General features: G+C 45.1%; 2 protein-coding genes across 2 annotated transcripts in view; one reads left to right on the plus strand and one right to left on the minus strand.

Annotated features, from left to right (window-relative positions):
- Positions 1-15,037, minus strand: part of OSBPL10 (oxysterol binding protein like 10) — a 371,839-nt gene that overhangs the window by 342,383 nt on the left and 14,419 nt on the right. The window lies entirely within an intron of this gene.
- Positions 14,929-15,037, plus strand: part of GPD1L (glycerol-3-phosphate dehydrogenase 1 like) — a 70,067-nt gene continuing 69,958 nt past the window's right edge. Inside the window, exon 1 of the mRNA XM_036870163.1 lies at positions 14,929-14,968. Coding sequence (XP_036726058.1) covers positions 14,929-14,968 — 40 coding nt within the window. The remainder of the gene's footprint in view (positions 14,969-15,037) is intronic.

Consider the following 15,037-nt stretch of genomic DNA (forward strand, 5'->3'; position numbering starts at 1 on the left):
ATACCTTACAAAATGATCACCAAGATAAGTCCAGTAACTATCTGTCACCATACAAAGTTATTACAATATTTTTGATGATATTCCCAGTTCTATACATTACATCCCTGTGACTTATTTTACAACTGGAAGCTTGTACCTCAATCTCCCTCACCTACTTCATTCATCTCCTACCCCTTCCCTTGTCAATCACCAGTTTGTCCTCTGTATCTATGAGTCAGTCTGTTTCTGTTTTGTTATATTTGTTCATTTGCTTTGATTTTTAGATTCCACATATAAGTGAAATCGTACAGTATTTGTCTTTCTCTGTCTGACTTATTTCACTGTGCATAATACCCCCTAGGTCTATCCATGTTGTTGCAAATGGCAAGATTTCATTCTTTTTTACAACTGAGTAATGAAATGAAAGGCTTTTGTAGCCAGAAGGGAGCAGGAATAAGGAAGCTATACTAGGCAAACAAGTGGGTTGGTAATCGCAGTCACTTTCCCTTAGGGCACAGCAGGGTCTATCAAGCAGATGACCTAATGCTGTTGATCAGGTGATTCCGGACTGACTAGTTTAAGACTCCTGGAATTCCCTGGTGGTCCAGTAGTTAGGACTCTGAGCTCTCACTGCCAGGGCCCGGGTTCAATCCCTGAATGGGAACTAAGATCACACAAGCCACGCAGTGCGGCCAAAAAAGTAAAAAAAAAAAAAAAAAAGAGAGAGAGAGATTCCATTTCTGGGAGAGGCTGAAACTGTAATTAAGTTAAGACTCTTTGGTATCATTGGGTGTAGCATAAGCAACTCCATTTTGGGCCTGTTGTGTTGTTTTTAACATAGGTATAAAAACAAAGATGTAGGATTTTTTTTTAAACTTAAAACAGAAGAAATACCCCTTAATGTTAAGAGTGATTCTCTCTTTAAATTGATTATAGGTGGTTTTTATTTTCTCCTTACTTTTCCAAATTTCCTGTAATAACACAATTTTGATTATAAATACTATTATACGTGTGCATGTTTATAAGTAATGATTTTGAAACTTTAAGTGAAATGGATGATCTTTTAGAAAATACAAATTACCCAGATTGCTTTAAGAAGAAACAATAACCAACAAGGACCTAGTGTATAGCACAGGGAACTATACTCAATATTTTGTAATAATCTATAAGGGAAAAGAATCTGAAAAAGAAAAGATATATATATATATATATACATATATGTATAACTGAATCACTTTGCTGTACACCTGAAACTAACACAACATTGTAAACCAACTATACTTCAATTTAATAGAAAATAAAGAGGAACTCCCTGGCGGTCCAGTGGTTAGAACTCGATGCTTTCACTGCGAGGGCCTGGGTTCAATCCCTGGTTGGGGAACTAAGATTCCAGAAGCCATGCAGTGCAGCCAAAAAAAAACACAGTAATAAAAAAAAAAGTAATAATAAATAAAATACAGAAATAACAAAAAAGTATATTTGAAAATATTTAAAGTTTACAATTCAAAATGTTCTTATATTAGTATTATGTATTTTTTCTCGTGTGTGTGTGTGTGTGTGTGTGTGTGTGTGTGTGTGTGTTGTGTGCATGTGTTTGGACAACACTATAGGCCCCAAATTAAAACAGTCGAGTGGACGGAACACACCCTCCCCCACCCCCAGCCCATCTTGATGTGGTCACCTGGCTGTGACTACATTCAGTCAAACAAGAAGAATGGATAAACCCGCTGTCATCTGGTTGTTGCAGGTTGCGTACTTGGGGAAGCAGTTGCTAGGATGGAGCGGGGCATGCACGAGAAGCAGGATTGGGCAGGGCGAGATCTCAGACTGACTGCGAGGCAGACCTGGCAACATTTCTCCCTGTAGAGACATCCTCTGTAGGATGGAATTGGCCAAGACCTCCTACCGCTGTCTTACCTGGTCATTGGCCAGGGGATGCCCCAGGAGAGAGAATCTCAACTTAAAAGCTGATGCAGGTATCCAGAATATGTAAAGAACCCTTCCAATTCAACAAGAAAAAGACAACGCAATTTTAAAATGGGCAAGAGGGGAATTCCCTGGTGGTTTTGTGGTTAGGACTCAGTGCTTTCATTGCTGTGGCCCAGATTCAAATCCTGGTCAGGGAACTAAGATCCCGTAAGCTTCAAGGCGCTGGGGGTCGGGGGGGAGGGGGAGGGGGAGGGGGGTGCCTACCCACCCACCCCCCACCAAAAAAAAACTTAAAAAAAAAAAATGGGCAAAGAATTTGAAAAGACATTTTTCCAAAGATATACGAATGGCTAAGGAACAAATGAAAAGGTGTTCAACATCATTGATAAATGGAATATTTATACGTGGAATATTTCCTGCCATATCAATAAACAAAGGATGTCACAGTCATCAATGTTTGCAGCCCTCCAATGTGAGCCGGTGAGCTGGAAGGAAACTCAGGTCTGAAAAGAATACCTGCCATCTAGCGGCCATCAGACTGCAGCCAGTCCCTGCGGTGAGCCCTGAGGAAACTCAGGAGGTGAAAATACAGGATGCTGGCCCCAGAGAGCTGAGGTGCATAACAGAGGAATGATTTCAGCAAGCCCAGCCTCTTGCATCTTTCCATACATAGAAAAGCGCTAAATTCCTTAACTTGAGATATCTGGTTTTCTTTAATTAACAATCTTTTGAGGTTCCTGACTACCTGCCCTTTGTTGCAAAACTCCTATATATCCTGGCCCCTCCCCTCGCCTCCTCGGAGCATTTTCTTATCCGAAACGCTGTCTCCCGGGCTGCAGTCGTCATTTTGCCCCAAATAAAACTTAACTCAGAACTCTCACGTTGTGCATTTTTTTAGGTCAACATCATTAATCATTAGGGAAATGCAAATCAAAACCACAGTGAGATACCACTGTCCACCCTCTAGGATGGCTATGATCAAAACGACAGATAATAAGTGCTGGTGAGGATGCGGAAAAATTGGAAACCTTATACATTGCTGGTGGAAATGTCAAAGGGTGTAGCCACTGTGGAAGACAGTTTGGTGGTTCCTCAGTAAGTTAAACATAAAATTACCATATGACCCCGAAATTCCATTCCGAAGTTAATATACCCAAAAGAATTGAAAACAGGTGTTCAAACAAAAACTTACACACAAATGTTCACAGCAGCACTAATCACAATGGTCAATAGAGGAACCTTGTATATATGCTAAGCGAAAGAAACCAGATACAAAAGGCCGTATCTTCCATGTATCTGAAATATCCAGAGTAGGCAAATCCACAGAGATGGAAAGTAGATGGAAAGTTGCCAGGAGCTGGGGTGGGGGAGGGAGCAAAAGGGAACTGACTGCTTAATGCATTTGGGGTTTCCTTTTGGGGCGATGAAATGTTCTGGACCTAGATAGAGGTGATGGCTGCACAGTATTGTGAATGTACTAAATACCACTGATGGTAAATTTTACATTATGTTTATTTTACCACAATTGGGGGGAAAAAAAAAGCTGAGGCAGATTCTGAAGAAGCTAGAAGCTGGAAGCTGCCAGACAAGCACACTTCTCAGAGCTGGGCAACCAGCCCTTCCTTGAAAGGGGATGTGAGCGGTGCACCTCTGTGCCTGCCTCACCAGGCTTGTAATGGGAATGTTTTCAGTATCCGAGGTGATCACTGCTCTCCCTCTTCACTCTTACCCCTTGGACCTTCTCCACGCTGAGGAGCTATCTTTTCCTCTGCACTGCCTCAGGGAAGGGATGACTCAGGACCCGAGTCCAATCTTTACCTTTGAGTTTGGAAAAGAGAGGTCCTCTGGGCATACATACAAAAGGTTTTGGAAGAATGTGGTCAAATTCACATTCCGAGTCCCAGGGGTTTACTGTTGGGTTAGATCTTAAGGAATCCTTGCTTGGGGTGGAAAAAAGGTAAGAGAGACTGGTTAAAATTATTTGCTGAAAGAATGGTATCTCTCAACTTTATTTGAAATAGCAATTCAATGCAGCCTCTACTTGAAACTTGCAGGGGAGGGAACCTGGTTTTTGAGGGCAAAGGGAGTGAGGGAGAGCTGCCAGATAGATTTGGAGGTTCTAGAGGGGAAGGAGCCTGACTGTTACCTCTGAGGTCTTGAGCTGTCTCTGCAGCTGGCCTGGCACAGGAGTGAAACGCAGTAGGTAGACAGAGAAGATCCCAAAGCACCTCCCAGAGCTCCCTGCAGCCCCAGGGAGATGCAGGAGAGGAGCCAAAATCCACCCCTGCCCCACATGCCCTGTGAAGGAGGCAGTTTTAGGTGAACTAGAGCCAAGCTCAAGAAGCCCAGCAGTAAGGGACAACGTGGCACACCCTGCTGGAATCACATCCCAGGACAAATCAGGTACAGGCACATCTGGGCCGATGCCAGCTGGGATGGAAGTTAGCCCTGACCTTGCTCCCTCCCCACTGCATAGCCCGGAGAAGGGAGGAGGGGGGACTGAGCTCGCTCTAGGTGAGTGACCCAGAGTGGCAGAGAACTGCCAGAATTGAGATTAAGTCTCCACGCCCTGATGGAATTTCTCAAAAGAAAAAGCAGATTGACTCATAGAAAAACAAAGTTCTATTTCTTCTGTGATGTGTGGCTTCAGATATGGCGCCTGCCACAAAGGCAGGAAAGAGTTTTCAAACCGGGGCTCTGGTCCGCATTCGCAGCCCCATTTTCTACTCTGCACGGGAAATTCCAGCAGCACAGACCACCTGGCAGCTGGAAGCACACTACATGCTCTTGTGCTTTCTCAGCACACCTGTGACAAGTGTTTAAACGGCCATATGCCTTCCATTAACAGGTGAGGGTCTCTGTCCTTTCCTATTGAAACTGAGCTAGCTCACCTTGGTGCCTCTTTTGTAACCCATAGGATGTGGTGGAAGTGACACGCTGTGACTTCCAAAGCTAGGTCAGAAAACTCCATGCAGCTTCTGCCTGGTTCTCTGGAAACACTCGTTTTTGGAGCCCTGGGCCACCAAGTTGGAAACCTGACCATCCTGAGGCTGGCCACCATGTCGTGAGGAAGACCCTGCCATACAGAGAGGCCCCTGTCAGGTATCCTGCTGACAACCCCATCTGAGGTCACATCCAGTAGGCAGTATCAACTGCCACCCATGTGAGTGAAGATGCTTCCAGATAATTCCAGCCCCCAGCTGTGGGGTCACCTGCAGCCTTGAAGTCTTTCTAGTTGGGGAACCTGGATACCATGTCTCCATTGTACTCTTGTTGAATTGCTGACGCAGAGGGTCTGTGAGCATAATAAAATGATTCTTTTTGGCTACTAAGTTTTAGGGCAGCTTATTATGCAGTAGTAGGAACTAGAACATACCATTTTTCTCCATTTTGAGGGGTCAAAGTCCTATTCTTCCTTAAAAAGGCAACAAAAGCAACCCACCCCCCACTCCGTGCGCCACCAGTTCCAGGGTCAGAATTGATCCTGTGGTCAGCCTGCTGGGATGCTTAGTGGCACACAGCCGCCCCTTCCTTCCCTGAGCTGCCGCACTTAGTGGAGAGCCCTGCACGTTGTAGGATCTCACAGATCATTTGTTGAAAGAATCTTATATAGGGAATTTCCTGGCGGTCCAGTAGTTAGGACTCAGCGCTTTCACTGCTGGGGCCCGGGTTTAATCCCTGGTCGGGGAACTAAGATCCCACAAACGGCACGGTGCGGCCAATAAAAAAGAATCTTGCTCGAAATAACAATTCAATGCAGCCTCTCCTGGAAATTTGCAGGAACGGGAACCTGATTTTGGAGGGCAAACTAGGCTTACCTCTGAATGAACAGCCTGCTTTGAAAGGCTCCAAAGTAACCTAATTGTGTCTTCCCTTTAAAATTAATTTACAGTGTGAGATAAATTACAGTATTTAATTTCCCTTAACCTGCATTTTTCGTTGTTGTTGCATGCCTTGCCTTTTGAGATGACACAGGGCTGGTGCCAGGAGCTTGGGTGAGAGAGAAAGTCCGGGTGGAGCCCTGAGCAGTTTCCTAAAGGCACTTAGGAGTGTGGTTCCTGCCAGAGAACATTCCCACTCCCTCTGCATGAAGGCTCGGTTGGGCTTCTCCCAGAGGCAGGAAAATGCTTGTGAGTCACTTAGGAGCCAGATTCCATTAATGACTATCGTAAAAGTAAATTTTAGTAGGAGCTGTTATGGTGATTATGATAAGAGTAAACTGATAATTGAGTTAATGCTAACAGATCAATCTGCAAAGAGCCGGCAGAGACGGTTGTGAAAGAGCCAGAACGAGGGTGCAGAAGGTGAACCTCTGTGTACACAGCAGAGTCATCGGGAAATGGAGACAAGGTCAACAAGGGAACGGCTGCAAGCTTGGCTTTCTACCTGGTTGGGGAAGGAGGGGCGGTGATGTTCCCAACTGACAGCGTTCAGCCTGCAGCCAGAGTTGACAAGCACTTTTAGAGGCGGTACTGGCCCTACAGCTTGAAAATTCTGTCAGCCTCTCAGATTTCCCGCGTGATCTTCCTCGAAGAGGAACTGGGGGAAAGCGGGGTTGGCTCGGCGTTCTCCTCTCTCCCTCCGCCACAGGGCTGACTCAGCAGCACGAAACAAAATCGCAGAAAGAATAAATGTGATTATTCAAGGTTTAAAAAAAAAAAAAAATCCAGAATCTTAGCTCTACTGTTTGTCCTGAACCCATTTTCCTATAGCTTCTTATTTCTTAGTTACAGTACAGAACATTTTTGCATTGCAAAAATGGGGTCCTCCATATATGAAAACACTGCTTGCTTTAAATATCCATCGACAGATGAATGGATAAAGAAAATGTGGTACATATATATAATGGAATTATTACTCAGCCATAAAAAGAAATGAAATTGGGTCATTTGTAGAGATGTGGATGGACCTAGATAGAGTCTATTGTACACAGTGAAGTAAGTCAGAAAGAGAAAAATAAATATCATATATTAACGCATATATGTAGAATCTAGAAAAATGGTACAGATGAACATATTTGCTGGGCAGGAATAAAAATGCAGATGCAGAGACGTGTGGACACAGAGGGGGAAGGGGAGGGTGGGATGAATTGGGAGATTAGGATTGACATAAATACACTACCAAGTGTAAAATAGATAGCTAGTGGGAACCTGCTGTATAGCACAGGGAGCTCAGCTCGGTGCTCTGTGATGACCTAGATGGGTGGGATGTGGGTAGGGAAGGAGATCCAGGAGGGAGGAGATATAGCTGATTCATTTCACTGTACTGCAGAAACTAACACAACATTGTAAAGCAATTACACTCCAATTAAAAAATAAATAAATAAATAAATAAATAAATAGGGCTTCCCTGGCGGCGCAGTGGTTAAGAATCCGCCTGCCAATGCAGGGGACACGGGTTCGAGCCCTGGTCTGGGAGGGTCCCGCATGCCGCGGAGTAACTAAGTCCGTGTGCCACAACTACTGAGCCTGTGCTCTGGAGCCCGCGAGCCACAACTACTGAGCACGCGCGCCTGGGGCCCGTGCTCCGCGACGAGAGAGGCCACCGCAATGATAAGCCTGCGCGCCATAATGAAGGGCGGCCCCCGCTCGCCACAGCTGGAGGGAGCCCGCGCGCAGCGGCGAAGACCCAACGCAGCCATAAATAAATAAATTAATTAAATAAGTTTATTTTAAAAATTAAAAATGAAAATAACTGACACTCCACAGAATCAGTTTGGATGTACCCATCTCTCCCCTTTGCTTATCCCCCACTCCTGGTGGCTTTAGTTCTTCCATCTTCTTTAGACTCCTAGTTCTCTCTACCTTTCCCTATCAAAAACAAAAAACAAAACAAAAGATCAGAGATCTTCACTTTAAATGAAACCCACTTAATATAGTAACTCTTCTGGGCATGTGCAACTAAGACTTTCTGCAAAATGAGCAGCTCTATTTCCTGTGACACTAATGCTGCTTCCACGGCAGGCAGATGGCAGAGTGATGAGGATGCGGGAATGAGGAAGAGAGGCAGGAGGCCTTCCTTGTTCTAAACTGTAAATGTCTAAGACTGGCCCCAAAGCTAAACCAGACAACCACTCCTCCAACCTGTTCAGCCAACATTTGTCCCTCACCAACCAGGAAACAGCATCTTCACTCTCATCTACATGATTTCACGTGTGCCTGATAAGAATCGAATGGTGGGTACTCCTATTATCCCCGTTTTACAGATGTGGAAATTGAGAGTTGTGGAACACAGAGAGTTCAGTGAAAACAAATGTACAGCTAATATATGGAGGCGCAGGGGCATGAACGTAGGCAGTCTGACCCCACACCTGCTCCTCTGACCACTGCGCTGGGCGACATCTATTAGATTTTCCTTTCCTTTTCCTTCTTCCCAATCCTGATAGCTATCCCCCTCCCATCTCTCCACTCCCAGCATCCAAGGCTTCAAAGATCCAGAACCCATTCTCACACCTACCTTCTCTCCTGCACACCATCATAGTAGCCTGGCTCTTTCCTCCATGCCCCAACCCCACATCCCACTGCCAACTGATCCAGCCATTGCCCTGGGATTGGTAATATCTGCTCCACACTGTCTACCACCTGTCGGCCCCCATGGGGGTGAAAGGGAAACGTGGAGCCTCAGGGCGGGGCACCAGCCCAGGAGAGGACCAGCTGAGACACATGTACTTAGCTCTGGAGCCTGAGGAAAGTAACCGATGCAAAGAAACCAGTCTGAGGTGAGAATGACCTTGATCTTTTATTACATGGACTTGTGTGGGTATGGTGATAGGAATCATTCAAAGGATTAATAATTCATGGCGTTATCAGGAAACCATTGACATTCAAAAATTATCTAATAGCATTCTCAAGATCTGTACATTTCACTGCATATAAATTTTACCTCAAAAAAAAATCTGGGGCTTCCCTGGTGGCGCAGTGGTTGAGAGTCTGCCTGCCAATGCAGGGGACGCGGGTTCGAGCCCTGGTCTGGGAAGATCCCACATGCCGCAGAGCGGCTGGGCCCGTGAGCCACAATTACTGAGCCTGCGCGTCTGGAGCCTGTGCTCCGCAACAAGAGAGGCCGCGACAGTGAGGGGCCCGCGCACCGCGATGAAGAGTGGACCCCGCTTGCCACAACTAGAGAAAGCCCTCGCACAGAAATGAAGACCCAACACAGCCATAAATAAATAAATAAATAAATAAAAATTAAAAAAAAAAAAAAAAAAATCTGTAACCAAACCTTGAACTCTAATTAATGATATGCATGGGATTGTCCCAATGTCTGCAACTTTGAAATGCATTAAAAATCAGGTGGGGGGGACTTCCCTGGTGGCACAGTGGTTAAGAATCCGCCTGTGAATGCGGGGACACGGGTTCGAGCCCTGGTCCAGGAAGATCCCACATGCCGTGGAGCAACTAAGCCCGTGTGCCACAACTATTGAGCCTGCGCTCTAGAGCCCGCAAGCCACAACTGCTGAGCCCGTGTGCCACAACTACTGAAGCCTGCATGCCTAGAGCCCGTGCTCTGCAACAAGAGAAGCCAGCGCAATAAGAAGCCCACGCACCGCAACGAAGAGTAGCGCCCCCCTCGTCGCAATTAGAGAAAGCATGCACGCAGCAACAAAGACCCAACGCAGACATAAGTAAATAAATAAATAAATAAATAAATAAATTTATTTTAAAAATCAGATACGGACTTCCCTGGCGGTCCAGTGGTTAGGACTCTGAGCTTCCACTGCCGTGGGCCTGGGTTCAATCCCTGGTCAGGGAACTAAGATCCCACAAGCCATGTGGTGCAGCCAAAAACACACAAAACAAAACAAATCAGATAAATTGATGGTGGCTAACTGGATATGTATGTGCTAAAGCAGCTTTAACAAAATGTTGCCAGTTATAGAATCTAATCCGTGGGTATATGGGTATTCTCTGTAAAACTCTTTCAACTTTTCTGTATGTTTGAAAATTTTCATGATGAGATATCCAGACAAAAACATTGACATAAATATGATTATAGATAACTAACAAATTGAGAAGAAAAAAAACACGAAAAATGTGGGGTTTTTTTGTTTTTTTTTTAATTAATTAATTAATTAATTTATATTTTTGGCTGTGTTGGGTCTTCGTTTCTGTGCGAGGGCTTTCTCTAGTTGTGGCAAGCGGGGGCCACTCTTCATCGCGGTGCGTGGGCCTCCCACTATCGCGGCCTCTCTTGTTGCGGAGCACAGGCTCCAGACGCGCAGGCTCAGTAGTTGTGGCTCACGGGCCTAGTTGCTCCGCGGCATGTGGGATCTTCCCAGACCAGGGCTCGAACCCGTGTCCCCTGCATTGGCAGGCAGATTCTCAACCACTGTGCCACCAGGGAAGCCCGAAAAATGTGTTTTAACTATAGAAAAGTATGGCCTTTTTTGAGTCCTGACTACTTCTGTATGTTTTAACTGGTTCTGAATCAGTAAGCATACATCAAACAAATTTGCTGGACTATTTGATTATCATATTATACTCTTGGCCTCAGGTAGCATGATACCTGTTCAGGCAGACAGTCTGATTGTCACCTTTAAAAAATGTATCAGGACAGGACTTCCTTGGTGATCCAGTGGTTAGGACTTGAGCTTCCACTGCAGGGGGCCCAGGTTCAATCCTTGGTCAGGGAACTAAGATCCCACAAGCTGCATGGCGTGGCAAAAAAAAAAAAAAAATTGTATCAGGACAGCTCAGAGACATTAAAGGAAGACAGGAAAGAAAGGCACTCCTGAGGGACTTCCCTGGTGGTCCAGTGGGTAAGACTGCACGCTCCCAATGCAGGAGGCCCGGGTTCAATCCCTGGTCACGGAACTAGATCCCACACGCTGCAGCTAAAAGATCCCGCATGCCACAACGGAGATCCCCCATGCCGCAACTAAGGCTCGGCACAGCCAAAACAAATAAAATAAAAAACAAACAAACAAAAAGTGCTATAAAAAATAAATAAATAAATAAAAATTAACTAACTAACTAACTAATGTAAATCAGTGCAGCCACGGTGGAAAATAGTTTGGAGGTTCCTTTAAAACCTAAAAATAGAACTACCATATGATCCAGCAATTCCATTCCTGGGTATATATCTGAAGAAAATGAAAATACTAATTTGGAAAGACACATGCACCCCAATGTTCATAGTGGCATTATTTACAATAGCCAAGATATGAAAGCAACCTGAGTGTGTGTGTGTGTTTGTGTGTGTGTGTGTATACACGCACAATAGAATATTACTCAGCCTTAAAAATGAATGAAATTTTGCCATTTGCAACAACACAGGTGGACCTGGAGGGCATTCTGTTTAGTGAAATAAGTCAGAGAAGGACAAATAGTGTTATGTTATCACTTATATGTGGAATCTAAAAAATACAACAAACTAGTGAATATAACAAAACAGAAGCAGACTCACAGATACAGAGAACAAACTGGTAGTTATCAGTGAGGAGAGGGAAGGGGGGAGGGACAAAATAGAGGTAGGGGATTAGGATGGATTAGGAGGTACAAGCTACTACGTATACAATAAATCAGCTACAAGTTTGTATTGTACAGCACGGGGAATAGAGCCAATATTTTATAATTACTTTAAATGGAGTATAATCTTTAAAAATTGTGAATTCACTATATTGTACACCTGAAACTAATATATTATAAATCAATTACTATACCTCAATTTAAAAAAATCAAATAAAATAGTTAACTAACTAACTAAATAGCTGCTGGCTATATTCTCCTACAGGCGAGGTCTGGCCTCCTCCGCAATAGTTTGCACTTCAAGCCTCCCACCTCCCACGTGTACGGAGGTTAATTCAATGTGCTTCCAACAAGCTCATCCTCTTTCTCTCTCCCTATCCATCAGATACCCAGGCTGGACACCATCACTCTCAATTCCTCCCTCTTTCTTATCCTGCACAGACACTCAGCTACCAAAAATAATATTGGTTTTTACCATTTATCTTTATCCCAAATCTACCCCGTGCTTCCCACTTCTGCCCTCGCCAAGGGCACTATTCCCCCAGAGTAACGGTAGCCCAACTCTGTCTCCAATCGTTCTCTTCAGTTGCAGCCAGAATTAATGTTCAAGATGGCAAATTTGACCATGTTTCTCTCCAGCTTAAAGAACACTTCGTTGGTTTCCCCTGCCCTGGGAACAAAGCCCAAACTCTTTGGCATGGAGTACACGGCCCTCCTTGATCTGACCCTGCTGCCTCTTCCCTCTCCTCGGAAACTTCTCCAGCCCCCTCTCTGTCCATCAGACACACAGACCTTTCTTGGTTCCTCACAGGAGCCTCACTTAGGCTGTCCCCCAGGCCCCGCACATCACTCTTCTCCCCTCTGCATCTCACCTTCCCTGTGCATCCTTCAGGCACCTCCTCCAGAGCCCATTGTGGAGGCCAACGCTGAGGAGTTCCTCCTGCTCTGTCCCTGAGAACCCCAGACGCCCTGTCAGAAAAGTCACCACATCTGATTGTATTTGTTTTTTGGTTTTGTCTTGTTTTGTTTTGTTTTTTTGGCCGTGCCACGCGGCTGCTGGGATCTTAGTTCCCCGACCAGGGATCGAACCTGGGCCCTGGGCAGTGAAAACACGGAGGCCTAACCTCTGGACCGCCAGGGAATTCCCCATTTCTAGTTTCAACTCCATTTCTTGGTTGCTAAATCAACTTGGGTATGTTTCAAGGGTACAATAGCAGAGCATTGCATTCCCTCTGGAGGAAGTGAGGAGTGATACTGATCTGAAGTATCTCAGGGGAAGAGGTGGCTGCTGACTATTTTTAGCACCAGAGTGACCAGTTAGTTCCCCATTTAATCCTGCATTGGGCTGGAGGCTGCCAAGGAAGCAAGGGGTTTAGAGCCACGTGAAGACCAGGAAGGCGGCCAAGTAGAAGTCCAGGGTCTCAGCTCTACAGCTCAGGATCTTTGGGCCTTAACATCACAGAGTGACCAGGCCAGGGGTAAACAGACCAACACCCGAGGTTAAGGGCAGGGTCGTTAAGAGTCAGGTTAACCAGGATTCCTGCAAACTCACCATGTGCAATCAGGAAGACAGGGCAAATCACGGGAGCACTCTGCATCCCTGTCCCCTCCTCCATAAAGGACATTAACACAGTATCCCTTGGGACTGCTTTGAAGATGAGATTCCTAGAGGATAAACCACCTGAGAACAGCAGCTGTGTCTTGGTCACAATTGTGTATTTGGCACCTGGCACTCTGCTTGACACTATATAGGTGCTCATTGAAAAATTATTGAATGAATAAATAAATGAATGATGAATGTGAAATACTAAACTAAACACAGAGCCTGCCTCATGGTAAATACTACTAGCATTGACTGAATGAATTACGTAAAGAGCTTGGGACACAGCACGGGGCTGATTTGTACAAGGGCTCACCTGGGATAAGAAATCTAAATGCAGGTGAACTGATCGGCAGTTAACGTGTCCTGTTCCCAGTAAAGCAGTCGACCTGGGAAAGCAAGGTGAGTAAAAATGTACAAAAAAGAGACTCTTCTCTTAGATTCAACTTTAAATATGACAACGCAAACCATCTCCCCCCACACGCAGCTTGGGCCCTGAGGACTGAGACCACCTGCCCCCCACACCCTTTAGAGGCTGTGTTGATTTAACTTTAGAATTCCACTGCCCTCGTTAGCATGACTACTGTTCCAGAAGATTACACCGAGACAAAAGGCTAGATTGTTCAGAACAGGAACTTCCTGAAAGATACATCACCCTTCAGTGGAAACCATCAACAGATACTTTGCAACTTAAGATTCTTTGAATCCCTCAAATTCCTCCCCAATCCTGCATAGTTGCCTCCTCATCCAGTCCTGATCAAGGTCACAAACCGAACTCCCCATTCTAAGCCCTTTCCACCTTGCCTTCCCCTGCCTTTGTGCAGGTAGTGTATGGCGAGCTATAAACTCGGCTTTGTCTTCTAGTTTGGTCCTGCTGGTGCCATTAGGGGCAGTTACATGGACAAACAGAGTCATAGAATGTAAACAGTACAAAAGCAGCCGTTAAGGTGTCTGGTCCACCAAGGATGGGCCCGTCTAGCAGGTTCTCTTACAAACAGTCATCGAGGCTCTGCTCTGAGACCCTCGTGCTAAGATCCCCCTTCCTGTGAGGTCCATTCTGTCTCTGTCCAGCTCTCTCCGTGACGCCCAAGAATCACGGTACTGCCTCTGGAAATACACCCAAAGACCGGTTTCTCTTCCAGGAATCAGCTGACAAGGAAACCATCAGCACTGAGTCCTTATCAGCTCTCTCTGAAGGCAGCTGCCCCACAAAGCAGGATCTAAAACATCAGAGGCCTGCCCAGAAATCTCTTATCGCCTCTTTCAAGCTGGCTCAGGAATTCCTACCATTCCCATTTGGGAATAGAGATTCTATATCTTACGAAACCAGAAAAAAGATAATTGTTCTCTCCCCTGTGTTAAGGTCTGGGTACCCGTCTTCAAAGGTAAATGTTTTTTAATTTTAATTTAATTTTATTTTATTTTTTGGCCGTGCCGTGCGGCTTGCGGGGATCTTACGTTCCCCGACCAGGGACTGAACCTGAGCCCTCGGCAGTGAAGGTGTAGAGTCCTAACCACTGGACCGTCAAGGAATTCCCAGTAAATCTTTTTTTTGAATGGGGAATACATAAAGCCTGTTCCATCCTTTACAAACTCCTCAACCAAGATGAACCAAGCAGGACTTGAATCCCAGATGGTTTGAACATATTTTATTGCTGTTCTTTTGTTACAGAAGTAATACACATCTATTATAGAACATTTAGAAGATATAAATTTTTAAAAGGTTACCTGTTCTTTCCATCATCTAAATATTACCTCTGATCCTGAATGTTTCTACATGTTTATTGGTCCTTTGTGTTTCTGCTGTACAAATTCTCTTTTCATGTCTTGTGCTCATTTATCTGCTAGGATATTCAGTTTTCTCTCTACTAAGTTATAAGAGCTCTTTTATATTAGGATATTCATCACTGATCTGTGCCATATTTTACACAATTTCCTGAAGTTTAACTCGCAATGGAGGTGAAGGATCTGGACCCTATGGGAATAGAGGAAGGTACAGCTCAGGAAATGTCCACAGAGGTGGATCCTGGGGAGCATGGGGGAATTAAAACCTGGGGGAAAG

The sequence above is a fragment of the Balaenoptera musculus genome, chromosome 11 (genome assembly GCF_009873245.2).
Source record: "Balaenoptera musculus isolate JJ_BM4_2016_0621 chromosome 11, mBalMus1.pri.v3, whole genome shotgun sequence".
Taxonomy (NCBI): Eukaryota; Metazoa; Chordata; class Mammalia; order Artiodactyla; family Balaenopteridae; genus Balaenoptera; species Balaenoptera musculus.